The sequence below is a fragment of the Sinohyriopsis cumingii genome, chromosome 18, assembly GCF_028554795.1.
Source record: "Sinohyriopsis cumingii isolate HCF-2022 chromosome 18, ASM2855479v2, whole genome shotgun sequence".
NCBI lineage: Eukaryota > Metazoa > Mollusca > Bivalvia > Unionida > Unionidae > Sinohyriopsis > Sinohyriopsis cumingii.
This window is the reverse complement of record NC_142978.1, coordinates 56,873,633-56,889,905: the sequence shown is the minus strand read 5'-3', so window position 1 is coordinate 56,889,905 and position 16,273 is coordinate 56,873,633. Positions and strand designations below refer to the sequence as shown.

General features: G+C 33.3%; 1 protein-coding gene across 1 annotated transcript in view; it reads right to left on the bottom strand.

Moving 5' to 3' along the window:
- Positions 1-2,583: 2,583 nt before the first annotated feature.
- The window catches only part of LOC149776705 (SCO-spondin-like), a 30,304-nt gene continuing 16,614 nt past the window's right edge, over positions 2,584-16,273 (bottom strand). Inside the window, exons 15-22 of the mRNA XM_089941236.1 lie at positions 15,745-15,912; positions 13,673-13,834; positions 11,707-11,865; positions 7,170-7,372; positions 6,387-6,479; positions 5,242-5,302; positions 3,473-3,751; positions 2,584-2,780 (exon numbers count right to left, since the gene is read on the bottom strand). Coding sequence (XP_089797362.1) covers positions 2,737-2,780; positions 3,473-3,751; positions 5,242-5,302; positions 6,387-6,479; positions 7,170-7,372; positions 11,707-11,865; positions 13,673-13,834; positions 15,745-15,912 — 1,169 coding nt within the window. The 3' untranslated portion in view covers positions 2,584-2,736. The remainder of the gene's footprint in view (positions 2,781-3,472; positions 3,752-5,241; positions 5,303-6,386; positions 6,480-7,169; positions 7,373-11,706; positions 11,866-13,672; positions 13,835-15,744; positions 15,913-16,273) is intronic.

The following is a 16,273-nucleotide window of genomic DNA, read 5'->3' as shown; positions in this document are numbered from 1 at the left end:
AGTTGTTTTGGCACAGGTAAATACCATACAAATGAAAGCAGCTGAAGCAGACACTTTTGTTTATACATTTGTAATCCTGTTTATGATGAAATATTTATGAAGAGCTAAGTACAGATGCTGTTATTGAAAACAATTTCACTGGTAATGTATGGAAAGAGAAATATGAAACTAATAAATATATTGTATATTTTCATTAGGTTTCAATGCAGTCATGAATTAGTGAAATAGTTCAAATAGAAATCATTAGTTTTGCAGATCATTAAAGGCCAGTTTGTATATGATGAGATTTCAAAAATCAATTTTTTCTTCTTATTTTATATCAGTCTTTGGGGATCTATTATCTGACTTGTTAGTTCTGATACAATTAGAGAGAATCATTTCAATTGTTGATTGGAATCTCACAGTGCTTATTGACTCTTTGGATTAAATTACTACATTGGAATTATTGTGAATTCATTCAAAGACATTTTTGATCACATCATTGTGATACGTCAAGGCTCTTGTTACAACTACATACTCACTACTATTGGTGCATCAGGACATAACCAAATAATGTAGATCAAGACTCTTGGTACATCAAGACAGTCATAATCATTGGAATTCATCTGGAACATTATATTAGTTTGTTCTTGTGATAGATCATTATGATTATTTGAAATTTATGCTGTGTCTTTTAGTGTCTTGTGAATAAATTGTTTGTTGAACGTTTGAAAAACTGATTTCACTTCTTTCTGTTACTTAGTTTAAGTCCATATAGTCATAATAAGCGTACTTTATTATAACCCAGTGTTTGCAATAAGATGGCATCCCCCACATTAACATAGACAGGTTTATAAAGAGGAGTACTGTAAAATGTACTTCATTAAAAGCGGTCTCACCATGTGGCAGTACACTCCACTGTTTCCACAGAGAGCAATATAATGAAGGAAATGTGTCATTTACATGATTATAGGTAATTTCAGTATAAGGTATTTTAAGTTATTGCTCCTTTAATCAGTATTATATTGAGGGAGTGGTGTGTTTAATTCTTAACAGTCAAGAAGTAAAACCATGTGAAATTCACGGTTTTATAGTGAGGCACCATATATACTGTCTAATATCTTAATCCACTTTCTTTTAATCTGCTGAGCATGCTGATCAGAACCAATTACAATGTATGAGCCCTCTAACCAGACCCAATTACTGTTTATATGCCCTCTAACCAGACTCAGTTACTGTTTATATGCCCTCTAACCAGACCCAATTACTGTTTATATGCCCTCTAACCAGACACAATTACTGTTTATATGCCCTCTGACCAGAACCAATTACTGTTTACAAGCCCTCTGACTAGAACTAATTACTGTTTACAAGCCTTCTGACTAGAACTCATTACTGTTTATGAGCCCACTGACCAGAACCAATTACTGTTTACAAGCCCTCTGACCAGAACCAATTACTGTTTACAAGCCCTCTGACTAGAATTAATTACTGTTTATGAGCCCTCTAACCAGACCCAGTTAATATTTATGAGCCATCTGACCAGAGTAATTTACTGTTTATGAGCCCTCTAACCAGATCCAGTCAGTGTTAATGAGCCATCTATCCAGACCCAGTTACTATTTATGAACCATCTGACCAGAGTAAATTACTGTTTATGAGCCATGTAACCAGACTCAGTGATTGTTTATGAGCCCTCTGACTGGACCCAATTAATGTTTATGAGACTGCAATCAAACAAACGATAGAATAGTTGGTTGGATGGAACCCAGTGATAGTTTAGGTCTCTGCTCAGTGATAATTTAAGGCATCTGATGGAACCCAATGAAAGTTTATGACATGGAAAGACTTGTTCATTCATCTAAAATTGAGTTAACAAGTTTAATCTGAATCATTTTCATTTCAGTTTTTGAATGCAGTGGTACATATCGTGTTATGAGCAATGTCCTTGTTAATTTGTTATAAATTTACACGAGTACAGACAGTATGTTTAATTTTCTTAATTTTTGCCCTTGATGATGCAAATTGTTTTACTCTTTTAATATCTGGCCAGCTGGTGTTTTTTTTTTACTTTCAAATTAACTGCAAATGTTCAGAAAAATAAAGTATGTTGAAAAGTCTGATGAATGTAGCACATAGGTTTGTTGTTGTTATTATAGGGTTTAATGCCATTTTTCAGCACAAGATAGATTATACATGATGGCCAGTATTAATGGTGGAGGAAGAACCCGGGAAAACCATGGAAAGAACCACCAACCCACGAGAAGCTACTGGCAAGCTTTCTCACATATCTACATTGGCCGAGCCCAAGACTCAAACCCAAGCAGACAGAGGTGAGATGGCAGTGATCCGTGATGGAGAGCACTTTAGACCATTTGGCCACTCAGGGCACCAGCACAGAGGTTTGTGTATAGCAGATGTATATAATATTTTAAAATAATAGTGACGGATACAAGATGAATGGATGAATGCATCAATAAAGATAAAGATACATGGTTGTATTTGTTTTATGTAATTCATATATTTGTGTATATTTACAGTCAGCATCAAATTCAGAGCTAATAAAAAACTCAAGAAGAGAAATCATTTTAAAAACAACAATAGTTTTTTTTATTCAAATGCTTTATTAACAAATAAGTGTGTCATAGCTGAAAGTCATTGCTTAATTACAAATAAACTTTTATCATTTCAACAAGACACAGTAACACTAATATAAACAGGTTGTGACGGGTCCTATGGTCGGAAAGTGGTAAATGTCTATCGTTTTCGTTTCAGGACTTCTTGAACTCCTTCTCCATGTCCTGAAACAAATAAAGAAGAAAACGTAAAGTATGTGCAACAAAGTCAGTGTACTAATCATAAAATATAGGTCACATCCACCTTTTATGTTTACAAATGTAAAATCATGCTATAATTATTGAGCTGTTATAAAAGTATAAAAGAACTTTTAACATGGAACAAAAAAGATGAAAAAACTTTAATTATTTTTTTGAGAATAGTCTGCCTCGAAAAAAGACTGAAGTTGCAATTTTCATTTTATGGAAGTGGCAATTTATTTTTTATCAAAGTAGGAATTTGCATTGATTGTAGTGGAAATTTATTTTTTTATTGAAGTAGCAATTTGCATTGATTGTAGTGGAAATTTACTTTTATGAAAGTGGCAATTTATGTTTGCAGAAGAAATTTGTGAGGGATAAATAACTAACAAAATTAAAATTTGTGCTCATTTGTAGACTTAGAAATTGTATAAAGGAGCAACATGATTGAAGCAGGATGGAAAGTTGAAGATTTTAAATCAGTATTAATATATTAACTTTTTACAAAGAAATTAAACTTTTAGCACACTTTTCCAGTGATAAAGCAAATACTGTATGAATTAATATGTCCTCCAATATCACAGCAATAAAGCAGTTATATAATTACTGGTTTGAAAATTCACAAGCTTAAAAAATATTAGAATTTCAGCATGAGATAAAATAATGTGGTGTGTTACCTTCTGTTTGTATGCATTTATTGCATTTGCATCCAGAGAAGATGGGTATTGTAGCCGTGGACATAGTCTGTTTGCCTTCAGGACCACATTTAACTGGGACAGTCTTGAATTCTTGGAACTCTCCAATGCAGCAGCGACAAGATTGGTGGTAATATCCTAGAGTGGGCATCATCATGCTGATTCCACATCCACCTGAGCAGTAATTGAATTCAACAGGACCGTCGGTTGTGCAGTTGGCATCTGAGAGAGTTTCTGTTACTGTCTTCAGTGAACATGTGTCTAAAATAGATTAAAGTCATACAAAATAAAGATTTCCACCTTCAGTGATATGAAAATTAAAATAGCTATTCACTAATAATGCCATTGTAATATAGGACCAAGATTAGAGTTGGTGCGTTAAGGCACAGAAGCACATTTAGACCTTAGAAGTCCATTTAGTGCCAAACCAGAAGCACATTTAGACATTAGAAGTCCATTTAGTACCAAACCAGAAGCACATTTAGACCTCTGAAGTCCATTTAGTGCCAAACCAGAAGCACATTTAGACCTCTGAAGTCCATTTAGTGCCAAACCAGAAGCACATTTAGACCTCTGAAGTCCATTTAGTGCCAAACCAGAAGCACATTTAGACCTCTGAAGTCCATTTAGTGCCAAACCAGAAGGAGTAAACTGTCATTCCCAGTTACAGAAAAAGCTGATGACTACTACTAAAGCTGCATATTCCTGGTAGAATGTTCTGCTTGATATCCACTGGACTACCAGTGATATACAGAATGCTGTCCACTAATCCACCAGTGATATTCAACATGCTGTCCACTGAACCACCAATGTTATACAGCACTTAACACTTAAACACCAATGATACACAGCATGTTGTCCACTGAACCAGCAATGGTATAAACATGCTGTCCACTGAACCACCAATGGTATACAGCAATGTGTCCACTGAACCACCAAAGGTATACAGCAATGTGTCCACTAAACCACCAATGGTATACAGCAATGTGTCCACTGAACCACCAATGGTTTACAGCAATGTGTCCACTAAACCACCAATGGTATACAGCAATGTGTCCACTGAACCACCAATGGTTTACAGCAATGTGTCCAGTGAAACTGAACCACAAATGTTATGCAGCATGGTCTATTTCAGGTGTGGCATGGTGTAATTCATGCTGTTTTACCAAAAAGAAATTTTAATGATTATAAAGGAAACTATGAAGGCCCTGTGTTATTTTTCTTTAAATCTCTCCTATATTTAGAAAACGTCCCCCTTTTTCAAATAGAGGGGGGATGTTCACCCCTTAATCATCAGTTCTTGAATAAAGCTTGATGCAGGAAACTTTTTAGTACTAAAGCCTGTTTAATTGAAAGGTTTGTAACAGAAAATGTTTTTGAACAAGCGATGATAAATATCCTTATCAAATCATTTTAGTGGAAAAAATGTGTTAATACATTTGTTCTCTATTTACTAAAATTATTTGTTTTGCTACCATTTTGTAATTAATGTTATTTATATCAGAAACTTGACTGGGTATGAGTGTACAGTGTAATGGTCAAAACAACATGAATCATAGCAAATACAAATTTAAGATAGACAAGTTTTGTAGAGAAAAAGATTTGATTTCTTGTGACTTTTGATTAATTGTTTTAAATCAGATTAATAGATTAACAGAAGATGGATTAATGAGACATACCTGTATAAATTTTTGTTGAGAGAGACAGAGAGAAAGAAAGTTAGAGAGAGAGATTGTATGAAATGACCATACCTATTTGCTTCTGGCATTTAGGACAGCATTGGTCTTCTTCATAGCTTAGCTCTTCGTCAGCCTGAAGGTATTAGAAAAGCAATGATAAAGTACTATCTAACAATAAATCCCCCTCATCATACTTACAGCATTAGAATACAGCCATTGTCATGGATTCCAATCAATTCATATTAAAAATAATTGTCATTGTCTCGATCTATTTTTTTGTAATTTAGTTCTTGGCTAAGGATTGATATCTATAATTTGCTTAATCAAATACTTTAATTTTTTGATTGTTTTCATCATTATGACACAGCTATGTTTGAGATAATTCAGTGAAAGACTCCATCACTACAACATATGACAGATGTATGACTGCCATCACTATGACACATGCCAAATATATGACTGCCATCAATATGACACATGCCAAATATAAGACTGCCATCACTTTGACCCATGCCAAATATATGACTGCCATCAATATGACACATACCAAATATATGACTGCCATCACTTTGACCCATGCCAAATATATGACTGCCATCAATATGACACATGCCAAATATATGACTGCCATAAATCTGACACATGCCAAATCTATGACTGCCATCTCTATAAAACATGCAAAATATATGACTGCCATCACTATAACACATGTCAAATATACAACTGCCCTCACTATAACACATGCCAAATATATCACTGCCATTACTATAACACATGCTAAATATATGAATACCATAAACAGCATTTTAAACATGGAACCCAGTATTACTGATCAGTGAGTTTTAGTACATGAAATTAGAACTTGTTCCTCTGTAAATTTGTCAAATACAAAGTTCTAATTGCTGTTTTGTAGAAAAGATGTTTGAATTGTTTTATTTTAATGACTGTGTACCATGTCAACAAATGGCAAGGAATTAAATATATGAATTAAACTCTTTCAGGAGGAAAATAAATTTACCAAATCATTTATGGTAATTAAGTTTCCCAGATACATAGCAAATGCATATCATTTCACTCCATGATATATATTGATACATAGTACATGCATAATTGTACTCATTGATACATATTCATACATAGCACATGTATATCATTTTACTCCATGATACATAGTGATAAATAACAAAGGGATATCACTTAACCCCTATGATACTCACTGCACATTTAGGTACTTCACATTTAGGCTGGCATACAGTCAGGCCATAAACACACTGGCAGTAATCACATCCATTAGTCCATACTTCACCATTCTGGAGAAAAAAAAATATATGAAACTTGTAAAGGCACAAATAATTTTTACTTTACGATCATGTGTGGAGTTTAGTCATATTTTAGGACACATACATAATGGTTGTTTTATGTGTCTAAACTTAATAATAATGTCTGGAGTTTACTCATGTTCTACAATATGTGGATTTATAGGTTGTTTAATGTGTCTACGCTTTTTAATTATTTGAAGAGTTCACTAATGTTTTCAGGCATGTGAACTTAAAGTTCATTTCATGTGTCCATACCTTGTAATTATGTCCAGAGTTCACTAAAATTTTAGGAGTTGTGGACATGTTTCATTCTGTCTACATTTTACAATTGTGATTCATTAATACATGAATGTGCTTTAGATAGGAGATTTGTGTTTGACCTGGAAAGAGAATAAGAAAGGAATCTATTAGCCAGGCTTTAATTTAGTAGACTTTTAAATATCAAATCAATAAACAATCTTAGGAAACATGTTTTGCCTAATTTGAAGGAAACAAAATGTAGATCAGAGTATAATATTATGTATAAATGACTGGGCTACCTGAATCCAAACTATGGTAACCCGTACTCAGTGTTTTTGGTAGCCCTGTGGTTACAGGCATAAGATTTACCCATACTCAGTGTTTTTGGTAGCCCTGTGGTTACAGTCATAAGATTAATCAGACCCTTGATTTAAAACATACCTGTTTCTCCCAGCCATCCACCATGCATATGTCACATTTCTTTTCTGTCACACAATGGTCTCCCTCTCTGAAGTAGCCCTCCTTGCAGACACATCCATCCAATGGGATTTTCATGCATTCTGGGTACACATTATCTGTCCTAGACTGGCAGGTCTGGTTGTAACATAAACTATACTTCTCAAACACCATGTTCTCTCCACATTCTGGAAATAATGAGGAAATGGTGTTTATAGATGGTGTTTATAAATGGTGTTTATAGATGGTGCTTATAGATGGTGTTTATAGATGGTGCTTATAGATGGTGTTTATAGATGGTGCTTACCGTAAAGGATTTGTCAATGTTGAATATAAGAATGACCTGAGACCATCATTTCTAGCTTGAAAGGATTTTGTTTGCTATATTTTCTGCAGTTACTAGCAATAATGTTTGTTTCTGATAATACCAACTTTCCATATTTAAATCTATCATTTATTTTTGAGGGAATGTGGCGTAAATCCAATTTTAACATTCATATGAAATTTAATTAACAATGCTCAACTTGCGTGACAGTTTTATTGTCAATGGTAGTAGAAAGAAAACTGTCTCTTAAAGTAATTGTCAAGATTTTTTAGCAAAATGAATTGCATATATGTTATATAAAATGTATCAAGAGATACAAAAATTAGTTGTCTCAGTATTGTTATTTTCTTTAATTATCATTATGATATAAAACATGACAATAATGCCACTTAAGTTATGCACACCCTTGAGGCCTGTGTCAAAACTATTATCCCCAATGGTCTCAGTATTTTGAATCATTAGATTACAATTAATTATCAATGATAATATAATTTTCAGAGTTTGAAAGCTAAACTTTGAATATGACATGACAGGAAGGATTTTATTTTGGAATTGTGGCTGATTTGCATTGAAATATAGGTTTATTTGTGACACCCAAAAGATGCACCACACTAAAAAGCATTTCAAGATGTAGTTCCATATTTACGTTTTTAAACTGCATCTCAAACTATAGATTATGTTGTAAAATATTTGTGTAATAAGGTATACATGTATAGGGACACATAAGTTTACACCCGATGCATGCATAGTGGAATTCAAACACCTGTCATAACTTGGTCAAATTATCATCAAAAATAAGGACAATCAAACCTGTGCAAGTGTATTAGAACTTGCATCAAGGATCATCACTTAAACATTCATAAAAATGTATATTTTTCGATAACTCTTTCTGATGTGAGTCAAACATCTCGACTCTTTGAACAAGACAAGGAGATAATCATAGTGACACCTCACAAGTTTTTGCTGGATGAACATCCGGCTAAATTGTCCCAAGAACGGATTTTTAAAAATGACAAGGGATTGCTATTGCTTATGCTGCTGTTAATCAGAGCCATGGACAGGATTTTTCAGTCCTAGGGAAATTTTCAAGTAGGCCCCTGTTAATTACAAAAATAAATTTATTCACTTTGATAGTGGGCCTCTGACCATTGTGGGCACCTGGAATTTTGTCCCAGTCATCCTAACAAATCAGAGGCCCTGCTATCACTGATGACATGTCCTCTGGTCATTGTGAAAATAATGAAGCCATTTGGAAAAAATAACAACCAAGTGCATGAAGGCAGTTATAAATGGCCTTTATTTACATCCAATGTTTATTCCTAGCATGCAGCAGAAAAGGCCAAAGATTGAGTTTGGGGATTCAGACAATCAAGAATCTGCTTGCAAAAGTATAAATTGGTGTGCATTGCCATGACATACTCTTGGTTGCATAGCTATCCCCAGGTAATGATCAAATGGTAATTGCATAGATAAGTATGTAATCAAGAACCCTATCCCCAGGTAAGGTTGTTATCTAAATGAGTATGGAACAACTAGGCTACAACAAATGCTCATAAAAAGATATTTGAATATCATCTTCTCCTCTCATCAGCTACTAAGGGCAGTGTGAATTTGTTATGTATTATACAGTTATTGTCATCATATTGTTTTATCACAGCAGACTGCATGTTATAAATTGATTTAAAAAATTGTACATGATGAAGATCATATAATTCTCTTATCAAATGCACAGTGGAAATGGTATTCAAGTGAGTGCTTTTTTTCAGTATGAAACAGTTATCAAAATCATTCTGGTTTGTCACAGTAGAAAGTCTGTGTGGCCAATTTACATTGGGTAATAAATCTCTAATGATTTTCCACAGTACTGAATACTTTGCATTGGCTTAATCATTTTCTTTTCACAGGACTGTTATTGCAATTACAAAAATTGTATAGAAATTCTCTTTTCCATGATTTGATATGGGACACAAGTCATAAACATGTCATTTTGCACTGAGTCATTTCAATAATTTATTTTAGGATTAAATGATCATGGATGGGTATTTATGTGTAAAGTTTACCTAATCACTCACAAAGTAAATCAGTTCTGAAGGACTTTATGTTAACATTGTGAGAGATTAGGTGACAATTTACACTTTGATAAATTCCCAATCATGATAATTTAATCTATTTAATCCTCATAATTCCAATCTCCTACTTTCTGTTATCAAATCAGTGGATTTCATCAACATGTATTTTGAAGTTGGTAAGCTTGTCTTTTTCTCAAGTTGGTCTCTTCGTACTGCATCAGAATACCAAGCTAGCTAAGGGTCATCGTTATCTCTTATATAGAATTATAGGTGATCTGAGGAACTTTTATCAGGCTGTATAATATTATTACCAGACCATTGCTTGTTTTCTTAAAATTAAGTGTGCATCTGGTATGTTTTGATTCAGTATTCAGTATTCTTTCAACACATTTCAATCTTTCATAGTCAAACTTGTATTCAGTTTAGGGACATATTCTGCTTGTCCTATAACCACTAACTTCAATAACAGCTGGCAGAATAGTCTTGAAGTAAATATGCAGCAAGTTATGAATGCAGAGCAGCTTGTAAAGCCTGCCAATGCTACGTGCTTTGTTTCCTAAATGGATGAGTGTTGGAATGCAGATGGACTGTGCAATTACATTGTTTCCTAATTGATGATTTCAATCTGGGATTTCAAATTTAATTGGAAATCATGGGGGTGGGAGACATGTGATCATTATCTTGTAAGGAGTTGGGATAGACAAGACTTCAAAGAAAGTGACATGGAAATGGATTGGGAAGTAAAAGTTAAGTCCTTGGTATTTACTGACATGTGAAATATTCAAGATCAGTATCACATGACCATTTAATTCCAATCACAGGTTTAGTGGACTTCAGTACACCTATAATGTTTGAAATTTCTTTTTGTTGAAGCAAATGTCACAAACCTTAAATGTGATTATTTATTTTTTAAATGACAGCTCTAAGAGATTGTTTCCATAAATTAAATTTGTCCATTCTTCAAAATGATTAGCATGTACAAAGATTTTCCCTAGGTTCCTGCATATAAATGGCAGCCCACTGAGATAGTGATTTCCACTGAAAGTTATTCTACCTTAAGTTGACAAGCCCAAGATCAAGTCATAGTATGTGCATTGTAACTGAAACAATATTGTATGTGAAAATCTGACCTCATTTTGATAACTTCACAATACAGAAATCTGATGTAAAAGAGATGTCATATGATAAAATTGCAATATAATAATCTCATGAAACAATGATGTCATATGATAACATTGCAATATAATGAAAAATGACATCATATAGATAACATCACAATATAATGATCTGATGAAAATGTGATGTCATATTGATCTTGAACTATTCAGTTCATCTGCAAACTTGGCAGATGTATATTTGACTGTATGCTGGAAATCATTACTGATTAGAATAAATGGTGATGTTTGCTTCATATCATTACTGATTAGATTAAATTGTGATGTTTGCTTCAAATCATTATTGATAAATATAAATGGTGTTGTTTGCTTCAAATCATTACTGATTAGAATAAATGGTGTTGTTTGCTTCACATCATTACTGATTAGATTAAATGGTGATGTCTGCTTCAAATCATTATTGATTAGAATAAATGGTGTTGTTTGCTTCAAATCATTACTGATTAGAATAAATGGTGTTGTTTGCTTCAAATCATTACTGATTAGATTAAATGGTGTTGTTTGCTTCATATCATTACTGATTAGATTAAATGGTGATGTTTGCTTCAAATCATTATTGATTAGAATAAATGGTGTTGTTTGCTTCAAATCATTATTGATTAGAATAAATGGTGTTGTTTGCTTCAAATCATTACTGATTAGAATAAATGGTGTTGTTTGCTTCATATCATTACTGATTAGAATAAATGGTGATGTTTGCTTCAAATCATTACTGATTAGAATAAATGGTGATGCTTGCTTCAAATCATAACTGATTAGAATAAATGATCATGTTTGCTTCAAATGGTGCTGATTAGATTAAATGGTGATGTTTACTTGACATCAATACTAACCAGAATTAATGGTACTGATAATTAACTGCTGGCTCAGTATGCACCTTTAATGTCATGGTAAGTACTGCTTGCAGATGGATCAGAATATCACATGTAGGTTAATAATAATGAATAAATTACCATGTACACAGGGCTCAACTTCACATGGTAGACTTTCTATCAGTGGAAAGTTGACACAGTCCTCAGCATCTTTTATAATAGTTCTTCGCCTTGTGAGGTAACCAGCTCCACAGGTTTCTGAGCAAGGGGATTCCACCCAGTCTGACACAACACATGTGGCTGTGGAAAGAAATAAAAGAATGTGAAATCTATACTAATGAAATCTATACTGGATCTAGTTGAGTCTATACTAGCAAAATCTATACCAGTACCAATGGACTATACACTACTGAAATCTACACATGTAAACTTTATACCACTACTAGTGGACTCTGTACTATAAAATATATACTTGTAATAGTGAACTCTATACTAAAGAAATTTATGTGCATGAAATCTCAAGAGTTCATTTGGTCATTTCTGTTTCTTCATCTTATGATGGTGCTCCAACAGAGGCATTGGATTTGTAAAACAGTACTGTATGTATTAAAGAGCTATGACCTTGTCTTTAAGAGTTTGGGCCTGTGCTTCTTGGGAGTTTATGTAACATCTTTATTTTTTGTCTCAATTGCATATTTACTTTTAGATGGAGTAATTTGTGTTTCTGAAGTTGTTGGCAAGGCTTGTGTCTTTTAAAGTACCAGGTTTGTGTCCTAATTGCTGTCGGTGTTGTGTTTATGTGCTGTTAAACACTATACATACATACATACATACATACAATCAATCTATCAATAGGGTAGTAAATCAAATCATTTTTAAAGAAGTTATTATATTACTGAAATATGTCCAAAATAAGTCTTAAGTTAAACTCATCATGCAGGTTCTATGGTACATACATGTTCTAGATACTCACCATTGTAATGTTCTATGGTACATACATGTTCTAGATACTCACCATTGTAATGTTCTATGGTACATACATGTTCTAGATACTCACCATTGTAATGTTCTATGGTACATACATGTTCTAGATACTCACCATTGTAATGTTATATGTTACGTACATGTTCTAGATACTCACCATTGTAATGTTATATGGTACATACATGTTCTAGATACTCACCATTGTAATGTTATATGTTACGTACATGTTCTAGATACTCACCATTGCAATGTTATATGGTACATACATGTTCTAGATACTCACCATTGTAATGTTATATGTTACGTACATGTTCTAGATACTCACCATTGTAATGTTATATGGTACATACATGTTCTAGATACTCACCATTGTAATGTTATATGTTACGTACATGTTCTAGATACTCACCATTGTAATGTTATATGGTACATACATGTTCTAGATACTCACCATTGTAATGTTATATGTTACGTACATGTTCTAGATACTCACCATTGTAATGTTATATGGTACATACATGTTCTAGATACTCACCATTGTAATGTTATATGTTATGTACATGTTCTAGATACTCACCATTGTAATGTTATATGGTACATACATGTTCTAGATACTCACCATTGTAATGTTATATGTTACGTACATGTTCTAGATACTCACCATTGTAATGTTATATGGTACATACATGTTCTAGATACTCACCATTGTAATGTTATATGTTACGTACATGTTCTAGATACTCACCATTGTAATGTTATATGGTACATACATGTTCTAGATACTCACCATTGTAATGTTATATGTTACGTACATGTTCTAGATACTCACCATTGTAATGTTATATGGTATATACATGTTCTAGATACTCACCATTGTAATGTTATATGTTACGTACATGTTCTAGATACTCACCATTGTAATGTTATATGGTATATACATGTTCTAGATACTCACCATTGTAATGTTATATGTTACGTACATGTTCTAGATACTCACCATTGTAATGTTCTATGGCACATACATGTTCTAGATACTCACCATTGTAATGTTATATGTTACGTACATGTTCTAGATACTCACCATTGTAATGTTATATGTTACGTACATGTTCTAGATACTCACCATTGCAAGGTTCTGTGTTGCATGGTCTTTCTTCAGTGAGCACACTTGTATCACAATATTCATAAGATCTGTCATCTAAAAATTCAGCAGTTCTTGTCTGGACACCAGAATCACATGCCTTGCTGCAGTCTGTCCAGTTTGACCATGGACCAACTTCACAGCCTGAAATTTTTCAGATTTTCAGTTACACCTGTCTTTAAAGTTCATCCCCAGTACATGAAGAAAATAATCTTTAGTAATAATGTGGCCATCAGGATTAAAATATTCAAATACTGGTTATCTCCCATGAAAAGGTAAAACTATTTGTGGAATATTTACGATTGTGTATTATCAAATATATCTGAACCTGTCTTTAAAGGAACCTCAATAAGTGTCCATTATAGACAGGTGTCTTGATATGGAGGTTTAAAATTATGTCCTTTACTAGGAGGAATCTTACTATATTCATTCATATCGATGTGCCTGCTAAGATAGGTTTTAATGTGCCAGTAGGAATCACAAATATGCTAAGACAGCAACCATCCATCCAGTTTGGGAAGCCACAGTAGCCCAGATGAAACAACATCACACTCAAGAACATCACACTCAAGAACATTACAATTATTATCCAAGGGTCACAGGTTATTTTATACCTGCTGAAGCCATGCCTGGTTGAAGTGCCTAATTGTTTGAAAGGCACTTAGCTTTCATGTCATGGGTATGATATATCTAATAATGTCTTGAAATTTTCTGTTTAAGAACATCCAACTAAACAACCAACCATCCTCTGAGTTTAATATTGGTATGATAGAGCTAATGTTGTGTTTAATGTCTTGTTAAAAAGCAACCAACCAAACAACCAACCAGCCACTGGGTTTAATACTGGTATGATACAGTTATTGATTTGTTGAAATTGCTGTTTAAAACCAAGCAAGCAACAATGAACTGGCTTTAACACTGACCCTCAGCATATGTAACCAGCTGAACCAGTATCAATCATTTTGAAATCTATTTCAAAGCAACTTCAACAAATGATCTAATCAGATTAATCATTATTTTTGTGATTGTTGCAAATAATTATTGCAACCTCCATATATAATGACACCTTTTGGATATCAGGTTCTCCAACTGAAACTCTTCACACATTTTTCCTTGGGTCCAACGAATGTAGATATCAATCAAGTTGCCATATTGAATACCCAATATGCATAATGAGCTCTCTCATTGGTTAATTAATTTTACTTGCTAGATCTAGTAACTCTTTCAATAATAAGATGGGACTTGTTGAAAACATTGTTTTGATTGCTTTCATGAACATGGGTAAGCCAAGGTGTCAGTGAGAAAAGAGTGGATTGGCAACATCTGCCACACAAAGATATATAAAGGATAACAAATATTTTGCTAAACAACGTGAAGAAACAAGTCAGAGTTCTATAGACCATAAGATGTCACCTGTAAACAATATTACAGTGTCATAGCTCTGCTTGTACAACATGTGTGAAATCTATATTGTTATAGCTACTTTTACAGGTGTGAAATCTATATTGTGATAGTTCTCTGCTTTTACAGGTGTGAAATCTATATTGTTATATATCTCTGCTTTTACAGGTGTGAAATCTATATTGTTATAGATCTCTACTTTTACAGGTGTGAAATCTATATTGTTATACATCTCTACTTTTACAGGTGTGAAATCTTTATTGTTATAGATTTCTGCTTTTACAGGTGTGAAATCTATATTGTTATAGATCTCTACTTTTACAGGTGTGAAATCTATATTGTTATCTCTCTCTGCTTTTACAGGTGATTAAGAAAGACAACCAATCATATTTAAAGCTGTGGACATTCAGCAGTATTACAGCAAGGTTCAGCTGAATAAAGCAAGAGTACAGAACATACAGACATTTTAAAACTGTAATACACACTTATCTTAAAATTGTTGAAGTTACTACTGAACATGTAATTGTAATGCCTATGTTTTGCTGTAGTTGCTTTGGACAAGTACCTCCTTGCTGTGGTTGCTATTGGACAAGTAATTCCTACGTTTTGCCATTTGCTGGTGAGATATAAGTAAGTATAATGATTATACTTACATGGAATGTCATCATTGCATGGGCGTGAAACTGTATTGAGACCATCACACAGCTCTCCTCCACACTTTGGCACAGGATTATTACAAAGTCTGTAGCTGTACTGTTTACCACCGGAACATGGCTTGGTGCAAGTAGTCCAGTTTGTCCAGTCTGACCAATTACCATCAACTTGAGAAAAAAAAAGAAAAAAATATTTTCACATTTGATATGGAAGATGCAACTTTTATGGCACCCTTAATTTAAATTATAATGAGATGGTACACATATACTGTGTACCACTCCCCTGAATATATGGTATCATAATACACTTATAATGTGGCACCTTATTAGAGCACTGTACATTTAAGGGCATTTGAAATTAGACTACAATTTATAGCCAGGGAAATAAGTCCTAACATTTCCTGACATGATACATGAGTTAGTATAATTAATAAAATAATATTATACTATATTTTGTAATGAGATATTGATATATGTAATGAAACCCTAATCCTTCAATAAATCACATTTAAGTTTAAATTTTCCTATG